At 40.7% G+C, this 14178-nt stretch overlaps 2 protein-coding genes across 6 annotated transcripts in view; one reads left to right on the plus strand and one right to left on the minus strand.

Moving 5' to 3' along the window:
* Window positions 1-691: 691 nt before the first annotated feature.
* Window positions 692-9101, minus strand: LOC589052 (peptide chain release factor 1-like, mitochondrial). Its single transcript, XM_788709.4, has 8 exons — window positions 9003-9101; window positions 7860-8488; window positions 6001-6240; window positions 4953-5047; window positions 3338-3521; window positions 2836-2999; window positions 1326-1443; window positions 692-1076 (listed from the first exon to the last, which is right to left on the minus strand). The coding sequence occupies exons 3-8, from the start codon at window positions 6122-6124 to the stop codon at window positions 715-717; spliced, it is 1047 nt and encodes a 348-aa protein (XP_793802.2). The 5' UTR covers window positions 6125-6240; window positions 7860-8488; window positions 9003-9101; the 3' UTR covers window positions 692-714.
* A 118-nt stretch (window positions 9102-9219) lies between these two features.
* The window catches only part of LOC587953 (dynamin-binding protein), a 56937-nt gene continuing 51978 nt past the window's right edge, over window positions 9220-14178 (plus strand). For all 5 annotated transcript variants that reach the window (XM_030992651.1, XM_030992648.1, XM_030992650.1 and 2 more), the window contains exon 1: window positions 9220-9319. The gene's annotated coding sequence lies outside the window, so the exon portion shown is untranslated. The remainder of the gene's footprint in view (window positions 9320-14178) is intronic.

The following is a 14178-nucleotide window of genomic DNA, read 5'->3' on the forward strand; positions in this document are numbered from 1 at the left end:
TCTATACTGATCGCAATGTATCTCTGTTCATATAATAAACCTTTGGAATCCTCTCTTGGACTTCGTGGCACTGATTGCCTTCCATACACCCATCTCATTTGAGATATCAGAAAGCAAGACATACTGTGACAGACCATGAACGCTACGCCATATATAAGTGGTCATTATCATATCCTTTCTCATCTTCGACTACATTTATCCATGTTCTTATCAGCAACCTTTAGAATGCATTCTCTGAATTCTTGGCACTGATCGCCTTCTATACAATCATCTCATCTGGGAGGTCAAAAAGCAAGTACAGGCCAAGAAAGGTGCGCCGGGTATAGGCATACGTGGTCATTATCAAATCCTTTCTCATCTTCATCTACATTTATCTCTGTCCTTATCATAAACCTCTAGAATCCTTTCTCTGACTTGTTGGCACTGATCGCCTTCCATACAGCACGTCACCATCTCGTCTAAGAGGTCAGAAAGCAAGACATACTGTGACAGACCATGAACGATGCGCCTGATATAAGTGGTCATTATCACATCCTTTCTCATGTTCAACTACATGTATCTCTGTTCTTATCATAAACCTCTCGAATGCTTTCTCTGAATTCTTGGCACTGATCGCCTTCTATACAACCATCTTATCTGAGAGGCCAGAAAGCAAGAACAGACCATGAATGCTGCGGATGATATAAGCATCGGTATTCATTATCAGATCCTTTATTATCTTCCACTATCTCTGTTCTTATCATAAACCTCTAGAATCCTTTCTCTGACTTGTTGGCACTGATCGCCTTCCACACAGCTAGTCACCATCTCATCTAAGAGTTCCGAGCCCAGAAGATACTCTGGCACACCATGGACGGTGCGCCCTCTACGATGGTCAGTGATCCTGTCCTGCTGGTAGTTATAGGTTCGGATCTTCTCAGAGCGCCCCCCTGTGCCGACCTGGGAACTGCGGATGGATCGCTCAGAGCTGGTCTGGTCTGCCAGAATGCGGTTGTAGATACGAGTCTGGAGCATCGTCATGGCAATGAAACGATTCTTGTGCTGGGAACGTTCCTGTTGACTTTCAGCTGAGATGCCTGATGCGGGACAAAAAAAAGATTAAAGAAAAAAAAAAAAAAAAAACAATCATTAAACTTGTATTTGTTTTGCTTAATCACTTTTGATTCAACCTCCCCCAGATCAAAAACATAAAAGACCAATGGCTAACTAGATCAGCGACACACAAGACCAACGGCTCACTAGATCAGTGACCCACAACCCATTGTTGATGACTTAGGTCGTCTTGTGGATAGTAATATACAAGTGTAAAGGAGGCGTTATAATACCTGTTGGTAGATGAGTAATTCTGACAGCACTGTCTGTTGTGTTCACATGCTGTCCTCCCGCTCCACTAGCTTTCTTGGTCTCCACCCTCAAATCTTTAGGGTCCAGTTTCAGATCAATCTACAGTGAAAAGAAAATTGTCATTTTAACTGGATTCTTGCAATCTCTATGAAATACATCCCCTTTACTTTTCTATGACTTTACAAGAGTTACAAAGATTCCAAACCAACTTTTTCGAATTTGGGAACTTATAGCACCACTTTATATTAATCTGAACAATGGAGGTAATGAGCATGCATTTGGACAAAACAAAATGTCTCCGCTCTTGTTTTCCCGACATTGGTCTCTGAAGGGATGCACTTAACTTTTTTTCTTACAATGAACTATCAAATATGTTAATTCTGTAGATTTGTGACGTCCCTTGAGAGACCAATGGTGAGAGTAACCAATGGCATGAATTGTCTGCCATAGTTCAAGCCCAACTTAAGTCAATCTTAGTCTTTGTGAAACACCCCGCATGTCACATATGTAATAAGCTATTTTGAATTTTGGAGAATTGAGATATAAGAAGAGAGAAGAAGAGAAAGAAAGGAAGAAAAAGGGATATGGTCAGCAGTTTCCAAAATTTGATGACACAGGACTTGGTGAAAGACCACTAATGGGGATTGAGGTCTTGCACAAGGCGAAATGGAAGTTCCTAAAGAGATATCCCTGTCCTTTTTTCCCCAAGTGATTCTTTGAATAAGGGAAATATATGATGACTTTTCCTTATGGGGTGATTGGTGGAAATTGTAGAGCAATATGTATAACCTGGGGGTGTTTCACAAAGACTTAAATCGACCTTAAGTTGGACCTAGCTATGGAAGGCCACTCATGCCACTGGATGCTCTCACCATAATAATCTTTAGATAATATTTTTTCCTTCAATAATGAACTATCAAAATATAGAAATTGTGTAGATTTGTGACCATGGTTTGTACGTTTCTTGAAAGACCAACGCCAGTAAATGGTGAGAGAAAAGAGTGGCATGAACGGCCTACCATAGTTAAGTCCAACTCAAGGTCGATCTGAGTCTTTTTGAAACACTCCCTTGTTAGTTATAAAAAAGAAGGCTGTACCTAATGATTAATAACATCTAACCTAGGTACAGAAACGGGTGTTGTCAAAATCACTTTGACAGCCGATACTTATTTGTCTTTAACCACTTGACTGCTATTGGCTTAAAACACCCCTGTGCTACAGCATTTTTGTACTGTACAAAAACTTGACAAAAACTGTACACAAAAAAAAGAGCCAGATTTTTTTGGAAGAGCGCCATCTACTCTTCGAAACCTGCATAACATCATTGCAGTGTTAATTACACAGTAGGGCTTGGCATTATGCAGTGATACAGTCTTGAAAGTGCAATGCCTTAAGCACGTACATGTACATGGTACGCACAGGCATGCGAGAGCGAGAACATGTACATGTACGTCGGTAGCAGTCAAGTGGTTAAGCGATTTAAACCGGTACCTCTTTAGGTTGTGGTAGCACCGCTATAGCCATGGTGCTGGTGTGTATACGCCCCTTGCTCTCTGTCCTTGGTACCCTCTGTACTCGGTGCACCCCTGCCTCCTGCCTTAGAAGCAGGTATGCCTGGTCACCGCTCATACTAACACTAGCATGCCTTAAGCCACCTAGGGGAAAAACAGTTATCAGTGGTTTACTCATGTATGCATGACTTAAAACACCTGGGAATAAATAAGGGTATCTTTGTTACTCACATAATTGTGCTGATGATTTAAACCACCTAGGAAAAAAAAAAACAGTTACCTGGGTTACTCATTTAGGCATGCCTTAGAAAAACCGGGGAATTTTTTTATTTTATTGGATACTCGACTCACATTATGCTCATGCATTAAACCACCTAGGACTTTAGTGCCTGCCTGGAATTTGAACCCTCAACCCTGCGACAAGTGAATGTACCATCGTACCACGACGCCATCACCGTATCACGAGTCCTGCAACCACTCACCCATGTCTGTCGTGAAGTACTCTAAGACGCTGAACGTCCATCCTCTGTAAGCTGCGAAACGCTGGTACATTTCAAACATGTCCGCCGCAAACAACATGGCCTCTTGACCTCCGACCCCGGCCGTGAACTCCATGATGACATCGTTATCGTCCGTTTCCTCAGAGGGCAACAGTAGGTCAACCAACTGGGAGAAGAATAGAGAGAGAAGGAGAGAAAAGGTTAATGTATCATATGAATTTGTGTGTACAGACATGGAGAAAATAAATTGTAAAGGCCAAGAATATTACTGTTCATCTTATATCTAGTGTGGGAGGGATATAGCATATATTGACAAGGTACAATTGACGTAGTATGGTATACATTTATAGCAGCATGACGAAAAAACAACTTGTTAGTTTACAATGTTTCATATATACACCCACCAAGACCCTCACACACAATGCACACCCACCCACCATACACATACCCATCCACAAACACCCACACACAAATGCATCAACATTCCCCCACCCCAACAACACACACCCACCCACCATACACATACCCACCCACACACTCACACACACACACCATCACCCACACAACCCACACACATAAACAAACACACCCATACTACAAAAACACACCCACACACATACACAAACAAACCCACAAACCATATGATACAACTTTATTGCAGGTTGGTTTCCTTAAAGGTACTATGTCCCTTTTGCAGCCAACCTCAAATGCTGTAGAACTTTGCAGGAATTATGAATATGTCATGTATGTCCTATCTGTGAAATTTAAACGTTAGCAGTGTCCTCATATTCAAATTATGCAAGGAAACTCGTTTACTTGCTAGACACTGTCAGACACTATTGAGTGACTGACTGGCTTTTTTTCTTCTTTGGTAATAACATACATGAAAAGAGTTGTAAAGGGTACATGAGCATTTGTCTACATCAATAACCCACTTCTTGTGATGGCCAAGATTAAACTGATTGAATCTTTGCGCAGCATAAATCGTCTGACCATTCGGTACAATTGTCTGAAAATCAGGACTATTACTTTTGGGCTCTATAGCCCTAAAGTCGATTTGACAACTAATAGTCATTATTTTCCCACTTGAAGACATTTTCAAGCCCCACCTTTTTTAGGGAAGTTCTAAATTAGTATTATCTTTCAAATGCAGTTGGAATTTAACTTTTTCATTTTTTTGGCCTGCAAATGGGACATAGTACCTTTAATGTGAGATCAAGAAAGTTAGTTAAAAAACCCCATCACAATCTTCTTCAAATTACTGCATATAAAAAAGTAAGCTGCGGATATAATTATGACCGGGCACTACAAAACCAAATTTCTTGGAGTTCTTATCCTTGCACAAACCATTGTGAGTCTGAGTGCTTGAATAGACGACAACATTAAAAAGCCATTTGAAATAAATTAATAATATATTCTGAAAAGACAGGACATTCTGCTCATTTTTTTAATTGGGTTACGAACATATGATTGTGATAAGTAATATATCATCTTAAAGTAACAACAACACACAAATCATATCTGCAGACTTTTGGGTGGTTTTGTGGTGTCTGATCACAATTAACCTTTTGACCTCTGAGGAACCTTAGGCCCTTACCTCTTCTGATATATCAGCAATCTTGGCGTTGAGGTCGTCCTTCTCAGCTGCTGCTAACTCATGCATCTCCTTATCTTGACTGGTATCTGATGGTTCTACAGAAGGAACATAGCAAGGTCAGAACATAGCCTGTCAGAACTAAAACCTAGGCCCCATTTCACAAAACTTGTCATCAGTGACAATTGATAGTTTTTGTTATATGCTACTGAAATCTTTGCTTCTGATTGGTTATCAGCAGATTTGTCACTGACTTTTGTCATTGAAAAAAATGATTTGTGAAACGTTCCCCTGAAGCTGTCATTATGAATGACATTTATTAACATGGAAACCAAACATAAATAAGATGCTGAAGCTCAGATACAAATATCGTCTACTTACGTTGTTATTTGTTTATTGATATTATTTAAAATCATTATAATTCTTCTTCTTTGTCTTCTTCTTCTTATAATTATGCACGATGGTGCAGTGCTCGAGCAGTGGTCTTGTAAATTGGAGGTGTCAGGTTCAAAACCAATCAAGTGGTATCATGGCATTAATCCTCGATCACAAGTCCCTCAGAGAAGACAAAAAGCCATCTATTCCCTGGTTACTTAATTACAAGCATAAGCATGCTTTCTTAGCAGTCTGGTAAAACCAACCAACCAACCAAGCATTATTATTATTATATCATCATTATCATTATTATTATTGTTATTATTATCTTCATTATTACTATCACCATTGTTATTATTATAATTGTTACTATTATCATCATTATTACTATTAAAGCCCGTCTGCACTAGTTTGGCCAGGGGGGAATATACCTCCCTGCAAGGTCACTGACGGGTGGTTATCTCTTTAAAACAGCTCTCAATTAATATAAGAAAAAGGGGATCATGGGGGAACAACAGGCACCGATTAGGCATTGTTTGATATACAGATATAGAGGGCGCAAGGAGCTATAAGTAGTAGAGTGGGGATTTAAATTTATTATAATTATGTCATTACTTTTATTATTATATTACCAATACTATTATTTAGCATTATCATTATTTTTCAGTTGAAGTACCTTCAATAAGACGTTGAAGCTCTGTAATCTCTTCTTCAGCTGACGTTAGCTCCTCCCATTTATCAAGCACAGCTCCCAGCTCCATCATGGATCCTCTTAGCTCCTTCTGCTTGGAGTCTGACATGGGATCCCCTCTCTAACAAACAAACAAACAAACAAACATTTATCAAGTACAGCTCCTAGCTCCATCACGGATCCTCTTAGCTCCTTCTGCTTGGAGTCTGACATGGGATCCCCTCTCTAACAAAAACAAACATTTATATAGCACAGCTCCCGGCTCCATCAAGGATCATCTTAGCTCCTTCCGCTTAGAGTCTGACATGGGATCCCCTCTCTAACAAAAAAACAAACAAACAAACATTTATCAAGCACAGCTCCCAGCTCCATCGAGGATCTTCTTAGCTCCTTCTGCTTAGAGTCTGACATGGGATCCCCTCTCTAACAAACAAAAAAACAAACATTTATCAAGCAAAGCTCCCAGCTCCATCAAGGATCCTCTTAGCTCCTTCTGCTTGGAGTCTGACGTGGGATTCCCTCTCTAAGAAACAAAAAAACAAACAAACATTTATCAAGTACAGCTCCCTACTCCATCAAGGATCCTCTTAGCTCCTTCTGCTTGGAGTCTGACATGGGATCCCCTCTCTAAGAAACAAAAAAACAAACAAAAATTTATCAAGTACAGCTCCCAGCTCCTTCAACGATCCTCCTAGCTCCTTCGGCTTAGAGTCTGACATGGGAACCCCTCTCTAAACAAACAAACAACATGTATCAAGCACAGCTCCCAGCTCCATCACGGATCGTCGTAGCTCCTTCTGCTTGGAGTCTGACATGGGATCCCTGCTCTAACAAACAAACAAACAAATATTTATCAAGCACAGCTCCCAGCTCCATCAAGGATCCTCTTAGCTCCTTCTGCTTGGAGTCTGACATGGGATCCCCTCTCTAAGAAACAAAAAAACAAACAAACATTTATAAAGCACAGCTCCCAGCTCTTTCAAGGATCCTCCTAGCTCCTTCGGCTTAAGAGTCTGACATGGGATCCCCACTGTAACAAACAAACAAACAAACATTTATCAAGTACAGCTCACAGCTCCATCAAGGATCCTCGTAGCTCCTTCTGCCTGGAGTCTGACATGGGATCCCCTCTCTAACAAACAAACAAACAAAGATATCATTAACCTACTTCTGGTGATAAACACAATCAACCAGATACCTAGTTATTCATGTATTTATGTATCAGACAACAGTCTCATGCGGAAATCATCGCTACTATTGTTATTAATGTATCTATTGTATTTCTATTTTCATTTGAAATCCAACATGTTGTTTGTCATAAAGGAATACTACTAATAAAACAAAAACAAGGCCTACTGTTTGTCATATCAATGCATGTACTTGTAACGAGGTATGCATGCAGTCAAATATTTCAACATATTACCCTTCACCTATATCTTGCCATTATGTTGTTTATGCATGCTAAACACTCCATTGCTACTATGTTGCAGTCCTCTTCTTTTCTCTTTCTCCAAGCTCTCTATCCTCTTCTCCTCTTTGCCTATCACTTTCTTCCTTTCTTCCCTTCTTCTATTTATAATGTACTGTATATTGTTTATTTGTGCATTCGGGCGTACCAATTACTAGCTCTGCTTATCGGGTTTCGCCTTCTTCCTTGTAATACAAGTTCTTTATTATATTTATGTTCTTACATACAAATTGTATTGTTTGAACAGATGTTAAATATGTTTTTCAAATTAAATGGAAGAAAATAAATGTTCATTTAAATTGAACATCAGAACCAAAACAGTGATGGGGAAGCTGTGTCTACATCACTGCAACACATGTGCTCCATAATAACCAACCTGAAGTGACTCTGAGATGGCCTGGTGCTCCTTTGTCAGATGATCCATGTAGCATCTGAACTCTGGGCTCTTGGGTGAGAGGGGATCACCAGTCTTGTTTCCAGCACTAGATCCATAGGCCTGCATTCGGTAAAGGGCACTGAGTGGAGACTGGTAATTACTTCTAACATGATCACCTTTCAATGTAGAATACGATGCTCTTGTTGAGAAATGGTGATACATCAGTCTACATTGTGTACTTGCATTTTGATGTGCCAAAGGAGAAAGAATAAGGTTCTTAAGAAAATGATGTGATAGTTGTTTGATTTGTTTCAAATCCATGCGAGAAAAATGTTGTTTAAAAGTTTCTGATGTACTTTGTGAAAATACTGATTTAATCCACACAGTGTGGCAAGTAATTAGCATATTAGGCTCCGCTCCATGTGTCTTTGTACAGGTCCGAAGAAATACCCTGGGCCTTGGCAAATGCTGATGACGGTAGTGTGTTGGAAACACCTGTTGATTAAGGCTACTTGAAGAAACAAGTCTGCATGTGCGTCTGGTGATATGTGTGGTGTGCATACTGCTGTTTAACATCTGTACACGTGAACAAGACATCCTTTTAGGTAGATCTTGGATACACATCCGCCCTGGAGAGAAAGAGGGAGAGAGAGAGGGAGAGAGAGAGAGAGAGAGAGAGAGAGAGAGGGAGAGAGAGAGATTAACTAAAAGATAGACTACTAATAAGGGCCAAAGATGCCCCACCCACTGATCGTGCTTGAGTTGGCCGTTGGGCTGAATCCTAAGAATTAGATCTAGGTCTAGATCCAGTCTATGTAACATTTTTGCACACATCCTGCACTTGTAACAAATAAATGGGAGAACAAAAACAATTATTGTTGAAGCACTTATGACGACCGCTCCCAACCCCTCCCCTCCCCTCCCCTCTCCCCGCCCACGAAACTTGACGCGAATGTTAACATATGGGACTTCACAAAATAAAGGCAGTCTTTCTTTTCACTCTAAAACCATCAAACATAAACAAAATGTATTAAAATGGAAGTAATTCGTGGATAAACTTTGTTTGTTATATCAAAAGCATATATCGGTGGAATATCATATCAGGAATGAACGAAAATATACAAGAAAATGTTCTGGCCTTACCGCAGAGTAGCGCTATGGACGTCGCCATGTTTTCACACGATCACAACTCATCGAGATTGTTCTCAATTCTCGGATACAATAACCCTACCTAGTACCTCAGCAGCAAACCAGATTTGCAAAAAAGAGACACCGGTCTATTAATTTATATCGTTGTTTACTGTATGTCATGTCCGCAGTCCATGATCACCGGGCGTTGAGAAGAGAGATCTCCGGAGCTGAGACAAGCAAGTGACATTCTAATATTTCTTGTGAGAGAGCCTGAGAGAGGCATCCGTCTTTTGGGGCTAGAGTTTATTTCTTCTTTTTCCGATTTAAAGGTAAGACCCTCATGCCTTTGCCAAACAGTTGAACTTGAAGTAATGTTGATAACGTCTTCTCGTGAAATAAACCACTGCCTGGAACTAGCCACTGAACTGGTCATCGAGTGTGTACACACAGCTCAGTGACACACACATTCATAGGCCTACACGCAATTCACAATCAGCCACTACTTCTACTTCTACTTCTATGGTGATACTCATCAACGCCTGTTCAGCATCTAGATGAGGATAAAGCATAGAGTTGTATAATTATACAGCTCTATGCGGTACAGTTCCTGAAAAGGGAACTAAATTGTTTCAAGAGCCACCTTGAACTGCTCCAAGTCCAAAGAGGGCAGTTCAACGATGATTTGAGGTAGCTCGTCCCAGTCCTTAAGTGTCCTGGGGAAATAACTAAATTTGTAAGAGTCCATTGAAGAGCCTAGTCTCATATATCGTTGTTGTTGACTCCTCCTTGTAGTGCGCTGCCACTAGTCTAGGCCTACGTACAAATGAGCAGTGGCTTATTTTACGAGAATATCTATTTACAGGCCTTAAATTTCGTCATTTTTAGGGCAAGGCCAGTTTGGCCTCGAGTTTGGCACGTGCCCCCCCTAAAATTTCCAGGATCGGTTGAAATTTTGTAGACCCCTTTTTTTGACCTCGATCGATTACATGTACGTGCCCCCCCAAACACCAAACTCTGGCTACGCGCCTGCAAACAAGGCGGCGGCCCGCAAGCCTTAGATTTAGCAGCCAGGAGCACTGAGGGGCAATTTTTTTTTTAAGTTGCCCTTTGCCACGGGAATTTACCAGAGCAAGGGGCAATTTTCCAAAAACAGATAGGCCGCTTATCTAATCATAAGTTCAAAGAGAGTCTACAAATGTTAATTTCATAATGTGAATAGATCGAACGATCAATTTAATAACTTTTTAATCTTAACAATATGAACAGGAAATATTGATTAAGAACATCAAACTTGCACATTAAACAGTATTTTAAAGTAACTAAAAATATTGATGAGCAAATGAATAAATAAATTGTCAATTTCACAAACATCGAACGTCAGAAGGACTTAATTGGCAAGTTTACCGGGCCGGGTATTCCAAATCAAAATCGCACCTCACACACAAACCTTCCGCCACTCTCTCGGTAGTAGGAGCAAATTTGAAGAAATTATCTTTTTAACTGTTGTATAGAAAGGTCTACATAGGCCTAACTAATGAAATAAGATGTAAAAATGTCCTTATAGACATTCGACAGCTGAAAGTGACACGCTCAGCTCAGTTGCGTAACGTGCATTCACGAAACCAAAATCGTTCCTCGCACACACACTCTCGCCACTTTTGGTGGGAAGCTGTCGGGCTGGAAGTTTGCCAGCGAAACCGATGCACCCTCGGAATTTTACCGGGACTCGAAACGTTCGTCTTGGGAAGCTGGCGGGGTAGCTTTTTGAAGCGAGGTTGGCTGGTGGCAAAATGAGAGTAACTACGATCGAGAACATCGTAGGTGTTCTTAACTTATTAATAAGATAATTCTAAATTCTATTTGAGATAAAATAATAAACTAGGCCTAGTCTACAAACAAACCTCGACAGATCTCTAACGACTATTTGAATGCTTGTTTATTTCTCCATTTGACGATTTGTTTTCTTGATCCTGGCCTTCGATTTGTTCGTACGTGCGTGCGTCAACAGCATGCACCATATGCACATCATGCGATCGCATAATATGAACGTACGTACGTACGTGCGCTAGCGCATTGCCTATATAATAACAAAGGGCGCATTTTCACGGCACTTGCGCCTTATTAAAGCACTAAATACGAAGCTAGAAGAGAGCTCGTGGGCGGCAAACTGTTCGTGATTCGTGTATTTTTACTGTTCTAATAATTTATGGGCGCATTTTCACGGAAAACACTTGCGCCTTGCCGTCTAGTTTTAGATGATTATGGGCGCAATTGGTGGTTTTATGTGCGCAAATTTAAAATAAAAAGGGCACGTCCAGTTGGAAAAAAGGCACGTCGGCCAGTTGGAAAAAAAGGGCACGGCCTTTTTGGCCGTGAATATATCTTTTTTTGGGAGGGCACCGCGGCCAGTCATAGGGGCATCGACGGCCTGGCCGTCGATGGCCGTCGATTAATTTAAGGCCTGTATTTATGGTATCTACGGTATCTTGAATCATACGTTGAAATTTAGAATTGGATTGGTATTGGTCATTGGTAATTGAGTAGTAGATATGTTGATGATTACCCCGAATTGTCTGTCTCTTTCGTACGTTAGCCTCTGAGTCTGATTTGGGTAGGGTGGGCTCTTCTCTCTTTCCTCTCTTTAGAGAGGAGCCGACCCTACCCAAATCAGAGGCTTACGAACGAAAGAGACAGAAAATTCGGGCTAGTTGATGATGTGATGATGATGATTGAGATACCATAGTACATACATGTAACTTAATTGTAACTAACTTGAATCTGGTAATCAAAATAATATTACAAAAAATTGAGACAAGAGAGCTAGAGAATGAATTGACATGAGAGAAGTGTCTCAGTGAATTGTCATTTATTTGATTAAACAGAAGATCGAGTTCTGGAAAACGTAAAGTATTTGTGAGCTGTTTTATTCATTTGTTTTTAATTGTGGAACACTGGTAAGTAACTACAGTTGTAAGTAAGATTGATTTTCAAGTACCATTCTCAACCCAAACTGTACCTGAGCATTCATGTATAGTAACTGGAAATAGAGGGGGAGTAGTATAATAAGGGTTATTTTGGTTCAGATGGTTGCCAACTTGTCACTGCACTCTTCACTGGGGAAGAGAGTGGCAAATGTAGAGTAATTATATGTCTTGCTAAAGGATAGGATGTGGTGGAACTATATAACCACATAATGTGATCCACTAGACAATGACACAGCTACAGTACAAGGATTTCACCCATACGAGTACACCAGTAATTCATTGACTTATCCAACATACATTTGACATATGTATACAGTAGAGAGCCAATGAATGCCACTTTATCAGTTTGAAGACAAACATAAAGGAATACGATTTACTAATCTCCTCTTTTCCTAACCTGCATGATTTCCGCTGTTTCTCATTTTTGGAGACCCAAAGATAAACTTTACCAGTAAGTTATGTTGAAATAATAGGCATACACTGTATTAGGCAAGGGTGCTGTACTCCTGAAGAATTTTGAATTGAGATATATTTGGCAGCAAGATTCCTAAAGCTACAGTCCCATATACGTCCCGGACCGTCCCGGACCATCCCGGACCCCATCCGGGGTGATCCGGGATTCGGTCCGTGTTGACACCGTGTTGGCACCGGGGTGGTCCTGGATGGTCCTGGATGGTCCTGGATGGTCCTGGGCGGTCCGGGAGTCGACCCCGGATGTTTTTGACGGTCAAAAACTGCCGGGGTGGTCCGGGACAATAGTTTGATCCGGGGTGATCCGTGTAGCCACCGTGCTGGGTCCGGGGTCATCCGTAGTGGCGCCGGGGCGGTCCGTGTTGATCCGTGGCAGTCCGGGAGTGAGTTATTGACCGCCCAGGACCATCCAGGACCATCCAGGACCATCCAGGACCATCCAGGACCACCCCGGTGCCAACACGGTGTCAACACGGACCGAATCCCGGATCACCCCGGATGGGGTCCGGGATGGTCCGGGACGGTCCGGGACGTATATGGGACTGTAGCTTTTAAAGCATCACACTTTTTTTAACAAAACATCCCGGACCATCCCGGATCACCCCAGACCATGGTCCGGGATGGTCCGGAGTGGTCCGTGCTCGTCCGTGCTGGTCCAGCTTTATATGGGACTGGGGCTTAAAGTTTGCCATATTCAGGCAGAAAATGACCGAATATAAATCATATCTTTTCTACTTTTTTTTATACAAAATATAATTTCAAAGGTTTTCCCTCTGTATTAAAATTTATAAGTTACAAATACATCTAGTGTAGGCCTATGATGAGTGTATGATGTTTTTCTTTCATTAAGTGTCTATTTTCTCGCTTGCTTTGCTCGCTCACCAATTCAACAAGCAGGATAATCTCTGGCTGGGCTCTGTAAAAGACGAAAATACAGGTTGAAAATAAAAGAAACGTCATCAATTACATGTACAGTATGAGTTTTTGCCCACAGGGCTTTACCAGTAAATGATTTTGTATATACCGTACATCATCAACATAGCAATGCAAAACAGTGCACTAAAAAGTGTGACACGCAATCCTACATGTATAGCAGTGCAACAAAGCGATTGTAACGTAGGAGAGTGTAGTAAAGAGAAATGAAAGAGAAGAAGGGAAAGAAAAATAGAAAAAAATAGAGAAACAAATGATAGCAGAACAGAAAACAAGAGAAGGAAGAGGGAGAAAGTGAGAATCAAAGAAGCTACAGAAAATGTAAAAGGAGCATGGAGGGATGGGGGGGGGGGGTGGAATAGAGAGAAAGAAAAAGGGAAACAAAAAAGGAAAGAGAGAGAAGAGAAACATAAAGGGAAAAGGGTTTTTAAAAAAAAAGGGAGCAGGTAAAAAGAGGTTAACAAAAAAACAGAGGGGAGGAAGAGAAATGGAGAAAAAGAAGACAAAAAAGAAAGGCAGTTGATTTGATACTGCAAATATCACATGTTTTAGGAAAAGAGTGAGATTAGGAACTTGTGATGTACAGGTGAATACAAAAATTCAGACCCCTGTTATAATGCAAGGACATGTGTATTTTATGAAAATGGTTAAAAAATATACTGGTAGTTCAGTAAAGTATAAGCGATAGTTTTCATTAAAAATACTTTTCAAAGTCGTTATGTGGTTAAATTCATTGAAAAGCATTAGAGTTGGGTATGGAGTACAGGTATGATTATCAAGTTCAAGTTTTCATAAGACTT

The sequence above is a fragment of the Strongylocentrotus purpuratus genome, unplaced genomic scaffold (genome assembly GCF_000002235.5).
Source record: "Strongylocentrotus purpuratus isolate Spur 01 unplaced genomic scaffold, Spur_5.0 spur5_scaffold_20, whole genome shotgun sequence".
Classification (NCBI taxonomy): Eukaryota; Metazoa; Echinodermata; class Echinoidea; order Camarodonta; family Strongylocentrotidae; genus Strongylocentrotus; species Strongylocentrotus purpuratus.